At 39.1% G+C, this 21,289-nt stretch overlaps 1 protein-coding gene across 20 annotated transcripts in view; it reads right to left on the bottom strand.

Moving 5' to 3' along the window:
- Positions 1-21,289, bottom strand: part of PLCB4 (phospholipase C beta 4) — a 415,996-nt gene that overhangs the window by 66,279 nt on the left and 328,428 nt on the right. For all 20 annotated transcript variants that reach the window (XM_053200245.1, XM_053200251.1, XM_027069585.2 and 17 more), the window contains 10 exons: positions 21,133-21,212; positions 20,600-20,684; positions 17,773-17,863; positions 15,964-16,059; positions 9,712-9,812; positions 6,460-6,495; positions 4,143-4,284; positions 3,439-3,523; positions 2,973-3,097; positions 760-811 (listed from right to left, as the gene is read on the bottom strand). In XM_053200245.1, coding sequence (XP_053056220.1) covers positions 760-811; positions 2,973-3,097; positions 3,439-3,523; positions 4,143-4,284; positions 6,460-6,495; positions 9,712-9,812; positions 15,964-16,059; positions 17,773-17,863; positions 20,600-20,684; positions 21,133-21,212 — 893 coding nt within the window. The remainder of the gene's footprint in view (positions 1-759; positions 812-2,972; positions 3,098-3,438; positions 3,524-4,142; positions 4,285-6,459; positions 6,496-9,711; positions 9,813-15,963; positions 16,060-17,772; positions 17,864-20,599; positions 20,685-21,132; positions 21,213-21,289) is intronic.

Here is a 21,289-nt window from a genome sequence, read left to right as displayed (position 1 = left end):
CCAGGAGTATTATGGATGGGGTGGTACCTTGCTGGATTAATTTAGAGGCTCTGGGACAGATGCATGGAGGGAAAAAAAAATGGCGACACGGGTGTTTTTTTCATCTCTACAGAATTTAACTTCACATTTTCATTTAACCTTTCAGTGTTTCAGTGGAATTAACATTTCCTATTTCACTCTGCGGTTCACACATTTTAAAGAATGCCAGTGAAGTAAACTAGACAATATATGTAGCATGATTTTTTTGACAACTGCTATTTACAAGACATGCAAAAGGATCAAGATAGGACAAAGCTTTCTGCCTAGGTGTGTTAAATTCATATTGACACCCATGACTTCATTACATACTAAATCACCTTCATTCCTCTATGGGTCCTAGGCAAAATACATATAGCTAATATTCATATTTCCAGGTAATGTCCAAGTGAGCAGGGATCATTATCTGTCATAGCTGTAAAAACCTCCACTATTGACCTCAAAAGTGAGAGAATTAAATTCTAGAGTGTGTATGATAAACCACTTAACTTATGGTTCAATTTTTTTTTTCCAAAAACTTTTTGCAAATCTGCTTAGTAAGTTGGGTAGATGAAGCATGTATACTTGCAAATAGAATCTATTTAGGGATTTCATTTGTATCTATCCCATCCCACAAACCCAGCTTAAATTGAGCAGCCCCTAGTTAAAAATGACACAGTTTCATCATAGCTATAGTATAGAGTTCAGGAACACGGTGACAGCAGTTTAAATCACATTACTCACCCGCATGATCCATTATACTCAAATTTTCCCTGATTCAATTGCATCGCTAAATCTGTCAAGAGACAAAAATAATTTAGCATCTCATCTCGTGGACAAAGAAGATCATGCCGGGTGATTTTAAACAATGGAAATCAGATACTGATCCTAGGCCGAAATGTCCTTTTTAATGTGGCAAGGTACTTTTGGGTCTGTTTAGAGCACACAACTCTCTTCCATGTTGAAATCATCTCGTGTTTAAGTTAAACATCAAATGTGTTTTCACAAAGATCATGGTACAATTGCTTTAAAAATTGGATTCAATATATGAGTCAGATTCAATATAATAGATTCTATATGTATTCAATATATTGGATTCAATATACGAGTCAGTTCCATGAGTGTTGAAAGTACAGATGTCCAATTTGATATAGCTGGGGAGCATGTGCCTCATGATCACACAGGAAAGGTATGCTGGAGATATCCAGTAGGGTCACAGGAGTACAAAATTTGGTTAAAAACAATAAAAAAAAATAGATAGCATCATGTAAAAATTGGTGGCTTGTTCCTACTTTCAGATTTAGGGAGAATTCTTCCAGTGGGGCCTATGCTGGCAGGGCATGGCTTATGATTTTTCTCTTGCAAGTAGATACAATCTTTTCTTTTTTCATTAGAAAAGAAAAGTAATAAGCTGATGGATATTTTTTTCTTTTTCAACATGTTGTGGTTAATCCTAACATTATAAAATAAAACCTAAGCTGACCTAGTGAATCAACTGGTTTAGGATCTAGGATCATTTAACCCATATAATGGACTGACTCACTAAAACTGAAAATACAACTTGACCTCCCCCCTCCTTTTTTTTAAAAGTAAAATCAGCTGTACCCTTTTGTCTCTGCTATAAACACTATGGGATTATACTGGTACCTGGTCATAGTTTAACATAGCAAGGATTGATAGGGATGCTGTACAGACATTTAACTCCATTTAACCCCCACTGAGGAGAAGGAAATACAGTTAGGCCACACTTATGGCAAAGGGATGAAAGTCAAAAGACCCTTCAATCAGTCCAGATAATAGGGAACAAGGAGCATAGAAATTCTCAAAGTATGGGGGTACCTGGGTGGCCCAGTCTGTTGAGCGTCTGACTCTAGATTTCAGCTCAGGTAATAATCTCATGGTTTGTAATACTGAGCCTCCTGTTGGGCTCTGCACTGACAGCATGAAACCTGCTTGGGATTCTCTCTCCCTTTCTCTCTGCCCCTCCCCTACTCACGCTTATGCTCACGTGTGCCCTCTCTCAAAATAAACATTAAAAAAAAAAAAGTCTTCAAAGTATGGTAGATGGACTAGAAAAGGAAAATACTCCCAAATCAGGAAACATGGGAGGCATCTCCTTATATAGCAAAGGACTGAACAAGAAAAGGTTTTTATTTTTATTTGTTTTACCAATTTTAAGGACCACACTATGGAATTAACCATAGCACGTGAATCGGTTTTGTGGCCTATTTCTTACGTCTTTTAGGTAGATAACTAGAGTCCAGTGTTTCTCTACCTCTAATCTTAAAATTGTGATCCTAGGCTCTGAAGCAAACTCCAAAAAGTTTTTAAAAATTGTTTATGCATTTAAAAAATTGACTCCTCTCCTTCTGGACGGGAAGAAGATCATATATTGGAAACTTGCCTTTGGGTATACTTTGGAAGATTAAGTTATAGATTAGTACCTCTGTGAATATATGAATCTTTACACACTGTTTTAATTGGAGTCCATGCTAGAATATTTTTCTGTACTTTTATGGTGAGGTGCCACTGTGTTGATATCTGCTGAATGTTAACAGTGGGAAGGGTACTTTCCAAGGGAGAAATGAGTCACCGTTACTGTATAGAGAGACTCAAATTTTTCCCATTTAATTTGGCCTTTGAAAATGAAGATAAGTTTGATCCAAAAACTAGAAAAATTAGAAATATTCTGGAAAAGGGGACAATGTTTGGCAGATTGGTTATGGTATTTATGAAGAGAAATTCAATTTAAACCAAAATATTTTGCTTTCTACCCTTTTTATGGCTCTATTTTGGGTTTTTCGTATCTCACCATTACATAAATCCAACATCACATTGTTTTGCCATATGTCTGCTTCCTTTAAAAAAAATGCCCACGGCCAACTGATAGCAACTGTTGGCACCATCCTGTCAAAATGTTCTCCTGGAATTCGAGGTCACTGGACATCAGTTCCTACCTGGGGTCTGATAGTTGAGCGAAACCATCTGGCAGCCAGCGTTCCAGAAAATCTGAGGCATGTAATTACTGGAATCGACCCGGCCTCCCTTGGGGTAAATGCGGCTCATTTGCCGTTTGTTGTAACTGTGTAACTTATTAAGGAGAATGGAAAAAAAAGAGTATTCCAGAAGCAATAAATAAACAAAGACCTAAAACAACAATGGTCTAGACCAACGATAACAAAATGTAGATAACAGCAAATTTCACATTTGTAAGTGGTGCTTAGGAGAAAGACCATAGTCCACTGTGTAGACTATAAAAACATTTCACATTTGGGCAGATTTTCACAGTTGCAGAGGTCTTTCACACATATTATTTTATTAGCTCTACAACCACAATTATCTATTAGGCATTTATCTGCTTTAGAGACTACTGCCAAACCCAAAGCACAGCAGCCGTTCATTCTATTCACTACATAAGGATACTTCACAAATTCAATCGCGTGTGTCTTCAAGTAGCCTAGACCAACGGACTCATTAAAAGAAGACATGTTATAATGAATATTGCGCTCTGTAAAGAAAAATAAAGACGCACTCAGTGATGGTCCCATCCAACCTCACGGAAAGACAAGCAATAAATGTAATTACATCCCAAATCACAAGGCTTTGGAGGCAGATGTTCCATTACTGTATCTGCAGCTCCTACTTTCATTAATGTCCTGTGGATAGACACAGCTGACTTAAATAGTGATGGATTAAATTTGGCATCATTAAACAAATTAATGTGTACATGTCCTCCACAGCCACCCCTGAAATATTTATATTGTATGGCAATGGTGGCTTCTCCAGACCACAAATGATTATGAAAGTTTAAAAATATACATTTTTGGAGGTCAGGTTTTTGATTAAGAGAGATCTTATGAAAATACATTTAACGCAAAAAGCAATACTAAGCTCTACTAATGCTAACCAATCCACAGTATCTCAGAGCCACCTTGTGGATGATGTAGGGAATGACAAGGCAATGCCACTGCGTGCTAAACACGTGGGTAAGAGCATGGTCTGTGACACAAAAATAAGGTAGAACAGCCCCTATACCCAGAAAAGAAAATGGTGACAAGTCAGATCACAGCTCATCAGCATAGTAAAAGCAGACAACTAAGGCAAGAGAATTTAACCTTTGGGGTTACCTTCAGCCACATGGAAACCTTGAAATTTTACGGGCTGTGCATAGTTGATCATTGTAGACAAATATGGATGGATATTAGTGGTAGCACCTACATATTTATAAGATGCCATCCATGCCTGTTCATCTTCTACAGTAACCAGGCCCTATAAGCACAAGGAAAGGAATATGCACATTGAGGACTTCAGTGGGACAGATGCATGCTACAGACATCCTCACTAAAGATGATCTGCACACACCAATTGAAAGATAAAGACCTTTTCTTCCTCAGCTTTGCTAAAGGATCATTATAAAAGTTCATGTTCAGGGGCGCTTGGCTGGCTCAGTCAGTAGAGCATGTTACTCTTGATCTCAGGGTTGTGAGCTTGAGCCCCATGTTGGGGTGGAGCCCACTTAAAAAAACAAGTTCATGTCTATCATAGTCCCTAATAACATAAAAGGAGATCATAATAAAATATAAGGCTTATCTTACATTTTTTTAAGATTTCAAAACTACTTTAAAATATTCAAGAATGTATACTGAGGATCACAACAATCTATGAAATATATATGGCATATATCATCATTTCTCATTTCACAAATTGTGACAGAAAGTGGAAAAACAACTTCAGTGTGTATCAGAATCCCTGGAGGGCTTGTTAAAACATAAAGTCCTAGACCTCATCCTCAGAGTTTACAATGAAGTGACTGTGGGGTGAGGCCCAGTATTTCCATTTTAACAGCATTTTTAAGTGCTAATGATGTGGCTGGTCTGGGGACCACACTTTGCTTAACAATGGTCTAGAATTGAAGCCACATACGTAAGTAGTTTACAGTATCTTTTTAAAGAGGTTATTCTGAAAATAATCTGATAACCCACTACATAGGACATGTCAACACTGCATCATTTTACAGAGAGGAAACAAGAAAAATTACTTTGATTTATTTCTTGGTAAGTCAGAACAGAAAAAAACATCAAAAAATAATGCAAATGATCAACATTTTGTTGAGAACTTTGAAAACCTAAATTTCCTGCAGAGACTGATACAGGAGGACGAACCAAACTGCTCAGTTATGTGAATCCGTTCATTAGTTAAATGCTCAGATTTTATCTGATGACTTAATAACCTGAGCATTCTAAATCATCAAACTGATTTCACCAATAAAAACCTGAGATAAATAATCAAATAATATAACTCGTTTTTATTTTTAGCCATTTCTTTATATGTCTTGTCCACTCAAATAAGAGCAGAGACCATGTCTGATTCCTTTCTTGGGTGTTTAATGATAATAAGTAACACCAGGACAACACGTTGGGCACTGGGCTGAATTCCTGCACACACAACTTCATTACTGCCAGTAATCATGTGGAATAAAAATTAGAGTCCCACCCATTGAGCATGTGAGAACACTAGGGCCTTGAGGATTAAAATAATTTGGTCACAGCTACTTAGCTAACACACAGCAGGGACCAAACATCAACCCCTGCTTTGTTGACCCCAATACTTCATGAAATTCTAAAAGAGAATTTCATGAATGTCATGGGAGGGTCTGAGATCAGACATGTCCCTAACTACTCCAAACTTACTATATAGACAGTAAGAAGATAAGAGCCTCACTCCAAATAAGATAGGGCCCCACAGACAGCCAAACATGATATTCTGAAGTTCTCAAGTATGGGGATTAAATTACCAGGCAAATTTTTGTCTTTGCCATCAGTATCATTACTATAATAAACCATGTGCATTTACTCAATAAAACCACTGTGATATCCTGAAGAATGCTGAAGAAGGCAAAAGAAACTAAAAATGTATCTTTACTTTCCTTATAATAAAGTCGATATCTAGTAACATCCAATACAGGTCCAAAATGTATGTAGTGTGAAATTAACTAATGATCTTTTAAAATGCCAGTGTAGTCAGAACCAAGGTCACCTTGCTAGTATACTATCAGATAGATCTGATGACCTCTTAGGTCATTTTTATTTTCAGATTCAATGTGTTGATGATTATGTACTCCTATTATAGGAATGAAATCTCTAATGTCAACTAAGTGCCTGACTGCACTAAACCCTTATTTTTAGGGAAATCATCTTATTCACCTGCCCTGGTTTTGATTTTTATCAGGATTTAACCATTTCATCACTGTGAAAAATTCTTTCTTTTGAAAACTCTTATAATTAGATGCATTAAGCATGTAAATATTATACTCATAAATAGTAAGTCTGATATTCCATTGGGAAGGGGGAGATATAGAGTTAACATTTAGTACAAACTGTTCAATATTAGAGAGCCACATATGGTATTTCATAATAAACAAACTGCACAAGGAAATTTTTTTACCTTTTTGTTGATTTCATGTTCAAGGTCATCTGAAGCCTAAATTAGAGAAAGACAAAAATTTGTTTACTTTTCTAAAGGGCAAAATTCCAAATTTACTAGCCATATGTATGCAAATATTTAAATAGATATATGTAAGCTTGTTATTCTATTTGTTAAGGTGGAAAGTTATTGAGGACATAAGGCCTTGGCGAAAGCAAGTACTGGAAAAATACAACAGCCTGTCTTACATACCAGAAAAGCAAATCCTAACACTATCTCTCCTTTGTTGATAGTCTTTGCCTATTCAGATGTTTCCCTTTTAGTAGTTTAATCAATTATTTAGTCATGGGGTTTGGGAAATAATTGATGTGGCCAACTCTTCTGACACATAAAGGGCAGACAAGCATGAATGGATACTCTGTGGCAATTCAACACTCATGTCTGGACATTGGTAAAGGTTTTATGTGGTAAGGTAGCATCAAGGTAAACATTGAGTCTTGGTAAGCATCCAGTAGTATCCAAGTAGTCAAAATACTATCAGACAAGGGTGGGTGTGATGAAAGTGTCTCTTTTGCTTTGCTCTTCAAATACTCTCCCATTTTCCTACTACCAAATACATATACCCATGCATTCTTCACTGTCTTCAATGATGGGATCCCTGCTCCCATCAAAGACCACACCCTCACGTCACCACCATACCATTCCATTCTTACCTCCTCAGGAAACTAACAGGCAGTTATCCTCTCTCTCTCTGGCAAGACTAATCTCTCCTTCTCCATGGTGCCATGTGCAATATTTGCAAACCTACTTCAGATTCATTCATTCTAAAAATAACACTCCTTTGACTTCTCAAATTGCCTTTAGCCACCAGCCTATTTCTTGCTTCTCTTTACAACAAGACTTCTTGAAAGTATAGTCTCTACTTGGGATGCCTGGCTGGCTCAGTTGGTACACACCTCGGTGTCATGAGTTCAAGCCTCATGTTGGATGTAAAGATTACTTAGAAAAAAAAGTATAGTCTCCAGTTATTCATATCCATCTGCTTCATTGGCCCCCACCACTCTATTGAAACTTCTCTTTTCAAGTCAGCAATGACCTCCATGCTACCAGTCCAATGGACACTCTTGAGTCTCTACTCGTTTAATCAACAGCAGTCAAAAACCAACCACTTTGCCAAGGGCTAGGAGGTGGGAGGAATGAGATGTTGATCAAAGAGGACAAACGTCCAGTTATAAGAGTAGTAAGTTCTGGGGATTTAGTTTATAGCATGGTGTCTATTGTTAATAACACTGCATCATATACTTGAAAGTTGCTAAGAGAGCAGATCTTAAATGTTCCCACCACACACACACACACACACACACACGTAATTATGTGAGGTGATGGATATGTTCACTAACCTTATTGCGGTTATCATTTCATAATGTGTACAGGTATGAAATTATCACATGTACACCTTCAACTTACACAGTGTTATGTCAATTATATTTCAATTAAGCTGGAGAAAAGAAATCCCAACTCTCTTCACTTCTTCTCTTATCCCTGTTCTCTTGGCTTCCTTGGTCTCAATAATTTCCCTCCTACTTCTCAGGGTGTACCTTAGTCTTCTTTTCTGACTCACCTTCTCTGCCTCTTCCCATGATCATCATCTTCTGAACTCCTAGTTTGTATCTCTAGCCTGACCTCTCCTCTAGTTCCAGATACACGTCATGACGACGCTAACTACAATGGCGAAGATGAAAATGATGATAATGTAGCAACAATAATGAATGCTTTCATGGGAATGACCATATGCTAGGCCCAACTCTAAGCTCTTTACATATCCTAAACCCATCTACTTTTCATAATGGACCAATGAAATAGGTGTTATTATCTTAATTTTGCTGTTGAGGAAACCAAGACACTGAGAGCTTAAGTAACTTCCCTGAGGCTACACAGTCAGGAAATGTCAATGCTACATGCACTCAGATGGCTGCTGCCCCTGGATCAGCTCACAGGCCTCAAAGATCCTGTCCTGTTTGAAACATTGAGTTCCTTATCTTTCAGTCTTCTTTACTTTCCACCCAGCTCCTTAAACTCAGACCTAGAGAGTCATCTTGCTTCCTCTTTCCCCTTCACTCATCCACATTCAATCCATCAGCAAGTTGAATCATCTTTGCTTCCTCAACAGATCTTCAATCCACTCAGTCCTGCTTCCAACTGTCCAGTTTAACACTCCGGAGTCTGGCTGAGTACAACAGCCTGGCCTAACTGCTCTTCCTGCGTTCACTCTTGCTTCTTTTTAATCTCCATATGGTACCTACGGTGGTCTTTAAAAACTATCAGGCTGCATTGCTCCCTTCTTTAAACCTTTTCAAAGGCTTCAGATTTCACTTAAATTAACATTTGAGTTTCTAAGAGTAACTTCCCAAATCCTGCATCATCTAGTTCCTACCTTCCTGTACCATCTCATCTTGTTTCACTCTGCTCCTCATTCAATCCACTTTGTTCAGTGTCTTTATTGCTGTTACCCCACAACTGGGGCCCTTTCTCTACTCTGTGTGTGGCTGGTTCCTTTGCCTTTGGGGATCTGGCTTCCTTATTCCCTCGACCTCATTACTCTCCATTTTAGTACTCATTTTTAGTTTCAGAATAGCACTTATCACAAATTGTAATTATAGAATTGGTTGTTTATTTGTTGCCTGTTTCCTATTCCCTCCCGGTAAACTCCCATCAGACTATAAGCTCCATGAGAGCAGAAACGAAGCATGTTTTGACCTTTTTGGGTTGTTATGGCCTAAACTATGCCTGGCACATAGTCGGTACATAATAACTTTTTCTTGGCTGAATGGTTGGACGGACGGAAATACTTTTATACTTATCCTACATTAAGTGGGAGATGCGATACCTAACTGGAAGGATGGATTTTCTAATGAGGGCTTGCTTGGGATGATTGGAGTCATTTTTCTGATGACTTCAACAGGTTAACCTTTGCCACCAGGATGCTGTTGTCTCTCTATTCACCTATAATAATGTAATACATGATTTACCTAAAGGACACTGGACAAAATAAGTTGTGATCAACAGTAGGCGCAGCTAATAAGCAATTCAAATGTCCTTTCTAACTTAAAATTGTTCATGCATGGATTAACATATGGACTCTGGTCACCCAACTCAGAAGGGGAATTATAGGCTACTTTATTTTCTGTGGTTGTCACATTTTGAAAACTTCCTAACTAACAGCTGCTACCTCTTCTTGAGAGTCATAACAAAAAGGGATGCCAAGACTCCGACCTTCTTGACACTATTTGCAACAGCCTCCTTGTGACCCAAGTCATCAGCAGAAAGTTCACTTCCAAATTTGTATTCAGGGTGAGCTTCCTCCTCTTGGTCAGCTGTGTCAAAGAAAAAAAGAAAAACAATGAAGCCAAATTACTACCAGTCAGATCATCTTCATAATCTTGGGTAGAACACAAACTCTTTTACACGGGAATGAAGCTAACTGAAAATGAGAACATTTAAATATGCAATTCTTTCAAATAAAGCTTTTACTAAACTCTTACCTACTCAAGGCCAAGGAGCACATCTTGTTAGCTGTTATTTCTCTTGCGCCTAGCATGATATGTGACATGTGTGATGCTTAATACGTTTTTCTTAAGTGACTGATCACTTCCACCCCAGTATACTAACCCTAAAAATTAAAGCCTCGATCACTCAAGAATATCTGTAACTTACAAAGGGTCTTCTGATCTTCCATGGGAAGATACAAGAAATAGAAAATATACTTGATAATTAAGAAAAAAAACCAGACTAACTGTCCACTTATAGGTTACGAGTATAGTGACTTGCGGCTGGGAGTGGTGTAACATAAAAAAGAAAGAGCTTGAACTCCACACCTGAAAAACAAACAATCCAGTGAAGAAATGGGCAGAAGACATGAATAGATACTTCTCTAAAGAAGACATCCAGATGGCCAAAAGACACATGAAAAGATGTTCAACGTGACTCCTCGTCAGGGAAATGCAAATCAAAACCACACTGAGATACCATCTCACGCTGGTCAGAGTGGCTAAAATGAACAAATCAGGAGACTATAGATGCTGGAGAGGATGTGGAGAAACGGGAACCCTCTTGCACTGTTGGTGGGAATGCAAACTGGTGCAACCACTCTGGAAGACAGTGTGGAGGTTCCTCAAAAAATTAAAAATAGACCTACCCTATGACCCAGCAATAGCACTGCTAGGAAGTTACCCAAGGGATACAGGAGTGCTGATGCATAGGGGCACTTGTACCCCAATGTTTCTAGCAGCACTTTCAACAATAGACAAATTATGGAAAGAGTCTAAATGTCCATCAACTGACGAATGGATAAAGAAGATGTGGTTTATATATACAACGGACTACTACTTGGCAATGAGAAAGAATGAAACCTGGCCATTTGTAGTAACGTGGATGGAGAGTATTATGCTCAGGGAAATAAGTCAGGCAGAGAAAGACAGATACCATATGTTTTCACTCATGTGGATCCTGAGAAACTTAACAGAAGACCAGGGGGGAGGGTAAGGGGAGAAAAAAGTTACAGAGAGGGAAGGAGGCAAACCATAAGAGACTTTTAAATACTGAGAACAAACTGAGGGTTGATGGGGAGTGGGGGAGAGAGGAAAGTGGATGATGGGCATTGAGAAGGGCACCTGTTGGGATGCACATTGGGTGTTGTATGGAAACCAATGTGACAATAAATTACGTATATATATCATATATATTTTTGCATGTATGTATGTATGTAGGTATGTATGTGTGTGTGTATGTATGTATTTATATATAAAGACCTTGGAAGGATTGTATTGCACCTGTAAACCATTTGTCAAACCTGGCTTAGGTTTGGGAGACTCTAAAATCATTCGTTAAGCTCATGCTAACAGGGAGGCTGGAAGTGGGTGCTAACTGAAGCTGATGCCCCAAGAGCATGGCCCAGGCTGTGAAAGGAGGCACAGAAGCACTCAGTCCACCAGTCCAGAGAGGGACAAACTCTGGTATCCTCTCAAGGCTGTCAGTGGAAAAAGAATCACCCATTGAAAAATGAGCTACATGCTGGTGTGAGATCTGGATTCCCATGATCGCCATTCTGCAAAAAGCTTGCATGTAAGGAATCTGTCTAAAAACCAGCCAGAATCAGGAGACACCCATAGGCCTCTGGACAAGTCCAACACAAATCCACCCTGTCACAACACAGGGCACGAGGGACCCCTACTGGACAAAAACAGTGAAATGATTTCTGAGAATGGACTCTCAAGAGCAGAGTGGGAAACAGACCCATAATTGGAGATTTTTTTTTTAGATCATGTTTAAAATGTGCAAAGAACTCCAGAACAAGAATAAAAGAACAACTATTTCATCATCAGTTGCAAGATGCATTTTTTTACATATTAATATTTCTGATGTTATAATGTGTTTTCAATTGTAAAATGACATTTTACAATTAATTGGAAGCATCTCTCTTTCTTAGTCATAAATAAAATAATGGTGTCTTTCAAATGATGATACCTTAGATTTGGAATTTCTTTTTGCAAAGTATTATTTCAGACACGGAAAAAAGTGAGACAAGAGAGACAGACACTTTCCTGTTTTGAAACTGGTATTCGGATGCATGGATACTGTGGAGACAGATGATTAAAAAAAGAAAAAAGTAGGTCATAGAGGCCTTAGGCAGAAAAAAAAAGGATTTAAGAAGTTGGAATAGGTCTTTAAAAAATCTAGTCCAGTGTGTCCACTTTATAGATGAGGAAATAGATTCAGACATATGATTTATAAAACCAAGGTCACAGAGTAAAATACGGGCCTATATTTCTCTGGATTCTTAGCCAATGCTTTTAACAGGACGCTAAGTTTCCATGACCATTGAATTTCCGTGACTTACAGTCTATAACCAAGACTTTGAAACTTCCCACCATTAAATTTCCAGTTCATATATCTCATAGTCTAACCAGTTCATATAGCCAGATATAAACTACGTGAAGTCAAGGAATGTGGCCCATACAAGTGGTACAGACTTGACTTTAAAAGAGGTGTGTGAATGAATGGTACCATTCCCTGAGTGTGCAAGAATGCAGAGGCATACCCACAACCACATCCAGTTTTGGCATTCCTCACTGCTCGTTTTACAGTCCTGGAAGCCACGGATCCTTCTGAATCTAAATCCAGCCTAACAACTGGGGAAATGCTCTCACAGACTAAGAGCCTCTTCTATTTTTTTACAGCCTCCCGGCAGGGTTACTCTTGAACTATGCTTGGCTTCCTCTTGCCTGCTGTGTTGAAGTATTTAAATTAGAGAGTCTAGTCATTCATGTATAGTAGGATCATACTGTGACACCAGGGTAATTATAGCCAACTGGTTGACCAGAATTAAGCCAGGTATCACTGAGGGAACCTAAGAATCATAAATATAACTGGCACAGCAGAAACTTCTATGCCCTGAAAGAGAAATTCAAGTGGGTGATTTTGTCCTCTCAGCCAATTTTCTACATGTACGCTATCCCCCACATGTCCCAATATCATTTGTTAACATTTAATCAAAATCTCAAGTATTTTTTGGAATAACATGGGAGCCCCTAGAGCCAAATATTTTGTAGGAATCATTAACATATGCATAAAAGATGGGAAGTACCCTTATGGATGATAAGTGGAATCGAAAGGACCCTCAGTTTGGATTATTTTGTGTGTTCAGGAAATTTTCACATCTTTGACTTTCATCAGTTACATTTTTTGTTTAAAACAATGTAACAACAATTTTGCATATTGGTGTTCTCTTCATATTCCTGTATGTTAGAAGGGCTGTATTATAAGGTACAAAAGGTCTTGAACTTGGAGTCAGGCAATTCTGATATTGAACTATAATGCCATTGCTCACCAGCTGTGGGGTCATGTGCAGAATCCGTTACCTAAGCTTCAGCTTCCTCATCTGAAAAAGGAGTGTAATGATACCAATCTCATTGGACCATACAAGGATTAGATAAGGCAGTGATGTAAACCGCTACATTCACAGTTGGCACAACAATGGTGGTTGCTATTCATATTATTATTACTTTCCCTGTTAATTTAGTCTATTATTCTGCAGTTTGTTTTACTGGATTGTGCAATCTAGTAATGTCTGACATGCTTTCAACTACCATCTATAAAACTTAACCTGAGTTAAGGAACTCATTTTACATATTTTTCATCTTTTCAAATCTTAGAAGTATTTTACTGACCTTTTGAAATAATATTCAATATTTTATTCTTAAATCTTGATTAGGCTTATTATTTGCAAAAGAAAAAGTGAGATAATAGAATAGGCACTGTGGTTGATAGCATTTTCCAAAGACAGCTGCAAGAATATCTGCTCTTGTATGTGATCTTGCCACTCACCTACCGCCCTCAAACTTGGGTGGGCCTTAATCTTGCTTTGATGAATAAAATATACAGGAAATGATGATGTGCCTGTTGTGGGCACAGTTCTTAAGTTTAGCAGCTTCTGCTTTCTGCCTCTTGGAACACTGGCCCTCAGGATGCTTCATCTAAAGATTTGGCCATTGGGGCCCTTGGGTGGCTCAGTTGGTTAAGCATCCGACTTCAGCTCAGGTCATGGCCTCACAGTCAGTGAGTTCAAGCCCCGTGTCGGGCTCTGTGCTGACAACTCAGAGACTGGAGCTTGCTTCTGATTCTGTATCTCCGTCTCTCTTACCCTCCCCCACTCACACTCTGTCTCTCTCTCTCTCCAAATATAAATAAACATTAAAAAAAAAAAAAGACTTGGCCACCATGTTTTGAGAAGCCAAACCACATGGAAAGGCCACATGGAGGTGCTCTGGTCTGTAGACCCTAAGCTCACCACCACAACTGCCAGCCACACAAGTGTGCCACCTTGGACAACCAGCCCAAGTGAACCTTCAGATGACTCTAGCCCCAGATGTCATCTGCCTGAAAATGCATGAGAAACTTAAGGGAGAAGCACCAACCTGAGCCCTAGATGACCTACCCAACTAAAGAAATAAAGTGTTATTTTAAGCCTCTAGATTTTGGGGTGGTTTGTTTCACAGTAATAGATAATTGTAGCAGTCATCGATTAAATAATTCCAGATACCTCTGTCCTCCTAGAAACTCCCTGCCATATACAACATATGAAAAGTAAGTCATGACTGTTCTCTGGGAGTGGAGTGGAACCCATGGGTTGGACATGCAACACAAACCATCGTTATGAAGTCAGTTCCACAGGAAGCCATCTTTATTAAGCTGTCTTTATTACCGAGATTAATTCTCACAGCTTTCAGATTTTCACTTATAATATCAAGCTTTCCTAAAATCTACTCTCATTATTTCAGATATTTATAGAGTAATTGAAGAGAGTTTCTGCATGTGTCTAAATTATTTAGCCTCAAACCACTACATAAATCCAAGGCAGTGTCCAATCAACATACACACAATGTAAGGCCAAAGCATTTTGCTAATCAATTTTCATACCACCTAATGAACAAACACTTTTCTAAAAATATTCCAAACATCTCGAAGGACCCATTTAAAATCAAACATGAGGGTTATATGGCCCTATATTATGGTTTTATGGCTATATGGCCCCAGTAGCAAATATTCATCTATTTTAAGCAAGGTTACCTTTGCTAAAATTATCTACTGCTATTCATAATTCTGGTGAACTGGTGATTTGAAGGAATTTGAACTTGAAATTTTAATATTGGCTTTGAATTTCCAGTTCATTTCATGTGTGCATACAAACCAATCATCTACCTGAGGGTCTCTACCCATGTTCCCTTCTATTATCTCGCCTTCTATTTTAACTCGCCTTCTATTATCATCATTAACAACACTGACATTTATGTTTTTGTTTACAGGAAGGGATTGCCAAATGTTCTTTTTATTCCAACCCCTTGCCTTCTACAGCAAGGATTCTTTGGCTGTGAATTTCTGCTGAGCAGCTGAAGGCACAACAGGAAGGGAGATGACTCAGCCATGAAAATCTAGTGCCTAGGTAAACTAGAAATAACATTGGGAAAAATACCAAAAAAAAAAAAAAAGATTAAAGCTTGGTGCACAAATACATCCTTGACTACTAGAAATTAAACCCTCACATTATCCAAGAGAGTCTATGGAGACAAATTCTTTCCTTTCTTATTTTAAAATTTTGGGGGCATCTACATGGCTCAGTCAGTTAAGCAACTGACTCTTGATTTCAGCTCAGGCCATGATCTCCCAGTTGATGGGTTCGAGCCCCACATGAGGCTCTGCGCTGATGCTGTGGAGCCTCCTTGCAATTCTCTCCCCCTCTCTTCTCTTTGTTCCTCCCCTGCTTGTACACTCACTCACTCACTCTCTCAAAATAAATAAACTCAAAAAAAATTTTTCTATGTGGGGCACCTGGCTGGTTCAGTTGAAGGAGCACACAACTCTTGATCTTGGGGTCGTGAATTTGAGCCCCAAGTTGGGTGTAGAGCTTAAAAATGAACTTTTTTTAAAAACTATTTTTGTGACACTTAAGTTAAAAGAAAACCAACTTACCACTCTCTATTTCCTCTTCATTATCATCCTCTAAGATGTTAACCGGGGCAGCAGATTCTCCAGCTTCCATCATGCTTTTCAAAGCTTCAAGCTGTTCTGTCATTAAAAACAAACAGGAAGGAGATGGTGACAGGTGCTCCATCACTTGCAAAGCCTGAGCTTGAAGATCAACACTGAGAAGGAAATGTATTGTCTGGGCTCCCACTGGCTACATTCCTAAGACCGTAGCAGATCGCTGCTTGGACGTCTCAAGGGACTTGCAACAACCACACTGTCTACACAGGGTGAAGAACTAATGGAGCATGGGTGAAATGCCAAAGTTCTGGTCATAAGTTTGAGAGGAAGGCTCAGTCACTAAGAAAGATGTTAAGGCTTGGTAATAAAGGTGCGTCATTTGAATGTGATATAGAAGCGACGGAAAAGAGATGTGCACAAGCGACTGAAAAAACTTCAGGAAGAAATATCTGCAAGTGACAGATCTGAGACAATTATCCTCATGTATAAAGCTTTGATAAGTCAGTAAAGATAGATGAAGTAATTTTAAAAACGAGAAAATGTGTAGAAGCATATTGTAAATGGTGATATACAAAGAAACTAGTTACCAAAAACATAAATACCAAAAAAACTCAAGTCTCATTTCCCTTCTCCCAGTCAGCCACATATACATATAAGATGGCCAACAGCCAGCAGTAAGAATATCCCTGGAAAGCAGGCATCCTCCTACATTATAGCGAGAATGTAAATTGGTACAATTTTTCTGAAAGACAAAGGTAAATCACAGTATAAAATGTGTATATGCTTTGGCCACCCAACTCTAATTGCACCAATGGATTCCAACGAGAAGCTGCGTAAATGTACAAAATGAACACGACATGTGTCTGTCACTGTCGTTTCTACAGTAATGAACATCCATCAGTTGGGACTGGTCACATGGTACCATATCCCACATAATAAATTCTGTATAGTGTTTCATACATTAGAATTATAGTTAGCAAGTTGTAACTTTAGTATGAGCTTAAGTATACTTAATTGGTTGAGTTAAACATAATAAAAAATCAGTATATTTAACATGATCCCACTGGTATGAAAAACGTACGTCTAAACATATACATGTGTCTATAGTACACGTACATATGTGTAAAATATTAATGTAGTGCTATTTTATTGTTTCCTTATGTTTTCCTTTGTTGTTTCATTCTCCTATGGTATTATTGCTTTTGTAATAAACTATAAGTACTATATTAAAATTTAGAATACCTAGGGTAAAAATACAATGCGATCATACCATTAGTTAATGCTTCACTCAATTAAGAGATGGGCTAAAAGAAAATATTTTCCAAGATTTCCAGGGAAAATGTCTACATAAAATCATTTCTCTCCCTACACACACATATATACATTCACACATTCACTCAGGATCCCTAGATATGTAAACCTCACACAGGCAAACTGCAAACGGTAACTTTTGAAGAGGACTTTAGAGCAATAAAATGATAAATGCTAGTTCCTTCCATCTCGATAAATTCTAAACTGCCTCTTCCCACTTTCTTCTCGTTTTGCCTTGGGATCACTCCAAATCCTGCATCCTATGAATGTATGAATATGCTTTTCCCACTGCAGGAACAAGTTGATGTGGAAACTGCACTTAAACGTACACATGGCCACTTTGCTATGAAAAGTATATGTAACACCACTGTGCCCCTTTCGTCCCCTAAATCAGTGGTTTGAAAATTTATTTCACTCCAGACAGCTGAATTGTCCAAACACAATGAGTGTATGCCTCATTATTGATGTGTGTCTTTGACTTACTTTTTTCGACCTCAGGTTTCAGCCGTTTATTTTTGATGAGTATTTTTCTTTTGAGGTCATTGGGGGATGGTAAGGGCCTGCCTGGTTCGAGCTAGAGATAAACAGAAAAGGCTGAATTAATGATGTGCTTCACTAGTTTCATTCCCGGCCCAGAATGAGCATGGAAACCAGTGTTATACAGCCCAATGTCCACTAGATGGCAGTCAGCACACTTTTATGTTTTCATTCCCCAGCCTCAATTAGCCTACTGCATGCAACTTTGCCCTAGACTGCAAACCGGACATCTAGTCTCCCAGAGGTATGCACAGCCACTCCGCCTTCCCCAGTGGGACCTGGGTCTGACCTGGGGTGCTGTTGGGGGAAGGGCTCCTGTTTAGCCTCAGGTCTTGCTCTTTTTATGCATTGGGTAAAGTACACGGGATCGTTGTGATAGCTGGGGTCCTAAGTGCTTTCCCAGGCAGAAGTCGAGAGGCTCCCCTGATCCCCTCAAGTGTTGGGGCTGTATTAGTAAGACTGTTTGCTCAGTAAACTGATGCAACCCCAATACCTGGGATTGTGGTTGTGTGGGTTCAATAAGAGAATCAAGAAGGGAGTGGTCTTAATTACTGAAACTTAACCTCTACTGTGGTTTCGTTTGCTTGGATTTATGTCTGCAAAGGAGATGTCCTTTCTTTTATTACCTCTGATCCACACAACTGTGCCATATCTACTCATCCATTCCCCCTTCCCCCATCCATGCATGGACATACCTACCCACCCATCCACCCACCCATGTCTTCCATGCATCCTTTCATTTTTTTCAAAAGTGATTTTTCTACTACTTATTACATGCAAGGCACTGTGCCTTCCCATGTCTGTGTTGCCTCAAAGCTCTTTGCCCATATTCTGCTTCCTTCAGAAGCCTGCTGAATCTTGTCTATTCCCTAGCGATCTCTCTTGAACCTGGATATCTCTAATAAATATTCAATAGGTTGTAGGCCATCTTCCTTTTTAGCTATGGTTTTATGTTTATGCTCTATGTCTCCCACAGACATTTAGTTCAGGGAGGTCTTACTCCCACGTGTATTACCTACGCTTCCCACAACACCTTTCATGAATGTGCATGTCGTTCCATAAAGAATACGGTGGTCTTTCCATGGCAGCAAGCACCTTAGCCCAATCAGAAAAGTAAACAGAGGGTCTACATAAAACAAAAATAACATAAGGGGTGTCTGGGTGGCTCAGTGGGTTAACGTCCGACTCTTGGTTTTGGCTCAGGTCACGGTCTCACGGTTCATGAGATTCAGTCCCACACTGGGCTCTGTGCTGGCAGTGTGGAGCCTGCTTCGGGTTCTTTCTCTCCCTCTTTCTCTTCCCCTTCCCCGCTTGTGCTCTTTCTCTCTCTCTCAAAATAAATAAACTATGAACTATAAAATGAAATAAAATGAAATAAAGTAAAATAAAATAAAACTAAACAGGGCTGTTTCTTAGTTTGGGTTCCCTCAGAATCACTCTCAGAGACAAGGATGTGAATATACCTGTAGATTACTTGGGCGGCAGCCTCAGGAAGGGCCAACAGAGGAGTGGGAAAGTGAAAGAAAGAAGGCAGGCACGGGGGTGTTATGAGGCGACTTATCACTGAGGGGGTCAGAGTGTGGTCCCCTGGGGAGCCCTGGCAGACGGTGCAGAACAAAGAACGTGCTGCTGAGCGGTCCCTCCTGAGGGAGGACTGAGGGGCCCAGCGGGAGGGCTGTCTGGTCTCTAGCACCTCAGGCCCATCTCTCACACACGGGCAGAGCAGGCTCCAGTGAGCAGAGGACCGCACCTCATGCAAAAAGCTGCAGGCACAAGCAGCTGCAAGTCAGGCCAGTGTGCAGGGAACAGGGAGGCTTGCAAGGATGCGGGGCAGGCAGGCTGCAGAGTCAGTAGGCTGAAGGTAATCAGGGGTGGGTGCAAAGGATGCAAATATCCTCGTGTCCTATATTTTTTTCAGGTTTTTTTTTTTTTTTTTTTTTTTTTAACTACTGCAGAGTACTTTATACTTCATCCTGTTGGCTTGCTTCTACTCATACCATCTTGTGACAGTGGATCTTTACCACTTTGGAGGTTATGGACCCTTGCAAAAATGTGATGAACTCTGGAATCAAACTATATACCAAAAAAGGAAAACAAAGCAAACAAACAAACAAAAAGAAACGCAAAACTGTGAGCAATTTAGAATGAATTCACAGACCTCACAAAGACTATCTGCGGGCCACAGGTTAAAAATTCTTTGCTTTATGAAGCAATCAGCAGGTGTAAAAATGAAACTCAAAAATGCATGTCTAACACTTGCCAAGTATTTGTTGTGGAGTTGGGACATTGGACTTCAGACTCTTGTGACTTCTTCCATCTAGGGAGTTCTCACCACAATGGTCTTCCATTTGATTTACCTGGAGAGGCTTTTTTAAAAACACCATGCTCAGGCCTTACCCAGATCAATTAACTTAGAATCTCTGAGCGGGTCCCAGGCAAAGGTATTTTTAATCTTCCTTATAGATGATCCTATCATGCAACCAACTAAAGGACAATTGCTGAGTATAGATTCTCTGCCAGGAGGCATTTTATAAGACTTTAGGACAGAGATCTCAGAAACCATAGAGACCTTGAGACCTTCCAGATTAAATTGGGCTACATGTTTATTTTATGTCTCTCTCTTCACATCTGTCTGAAGCACTACAGCTTTCTGTATCAATTAATTTAAATAAATATGAAGATCATTAGTCCTCTAGCACTACTTGACCCTTTAGAAATGAATTTCAAAACAAATCCATTCAGGTTAGAAATACAGTTTGCTAAAAATACATACTGGATGTGATTCAAGTGCTTGTTTCAACAGGAGATCCCCAAATAGATCTTCGCAATATTTGGACATCTTGTACTGTTGATATTTGCTGGAGAGAGAGAACTGGCATTTGTAAATTCAAACATCCATTAACAGTACAAGAATAAGAGACATCCATTCCTAGATGATTAAAAACTCCCACTCTGCAAAGTACATGCTTGTCTTCCTACGGCTAAGGAAGATGCTCTGTTATATACCACGAACTTTAACTGGTATAGTTTAACAAGTAGATTTTGCCTCCCCAAATAAGAGCTGGTACACAGAATAAAAAATGGCTTTCAAGTTCATGAAGTCTGAGATCAAGTACACTGCCAAATCTTCCAACTCAATGGAACCTTGAACAAGGTGTCCAGATCTCTGACCTTTTGTTTTTTTCCTCTTTCTTTTTTGCATAAGATCAAGTGTCCTATTTCACAAAACTGTACAGCATTTAAAAAGATGTAGAGCAGGAGTGGGGAATGGGTAGTAGATACTTAGAGGAGATTGCACCCTTATACCTGCAGTGATTTTCAAAGGAGAGAATTACAGGATATTCGGATGTGACAAACGCAGTTTCCTTGATGGCTTGAATAACATCCTTTAAAGATAAAAAGTGTAAATGAGAGAGGAGCAAACAACAACAACACAATTAAGGCACCTGAAACCATTCAGAGA

This window comes from Acinonyx jubatus, chromosome A3 (assembly GCF_027475565.1).
Source record: "Acinonyx jubatus isolate Ajub_Pintada_27869175 chromosome A3, VMU_Ajub_asm_v1.0, whole genome shotgun sequence".
Taxonomy (NCBI): Eukaryota; Metazoa; Chordata; class Mammalia; order Carnivora; family Felidae; genus Acinonyx; species Acinonyx jubatus.
This window is presented reverse-complemented; position numbering and strand designations above follow the sequence as displayed.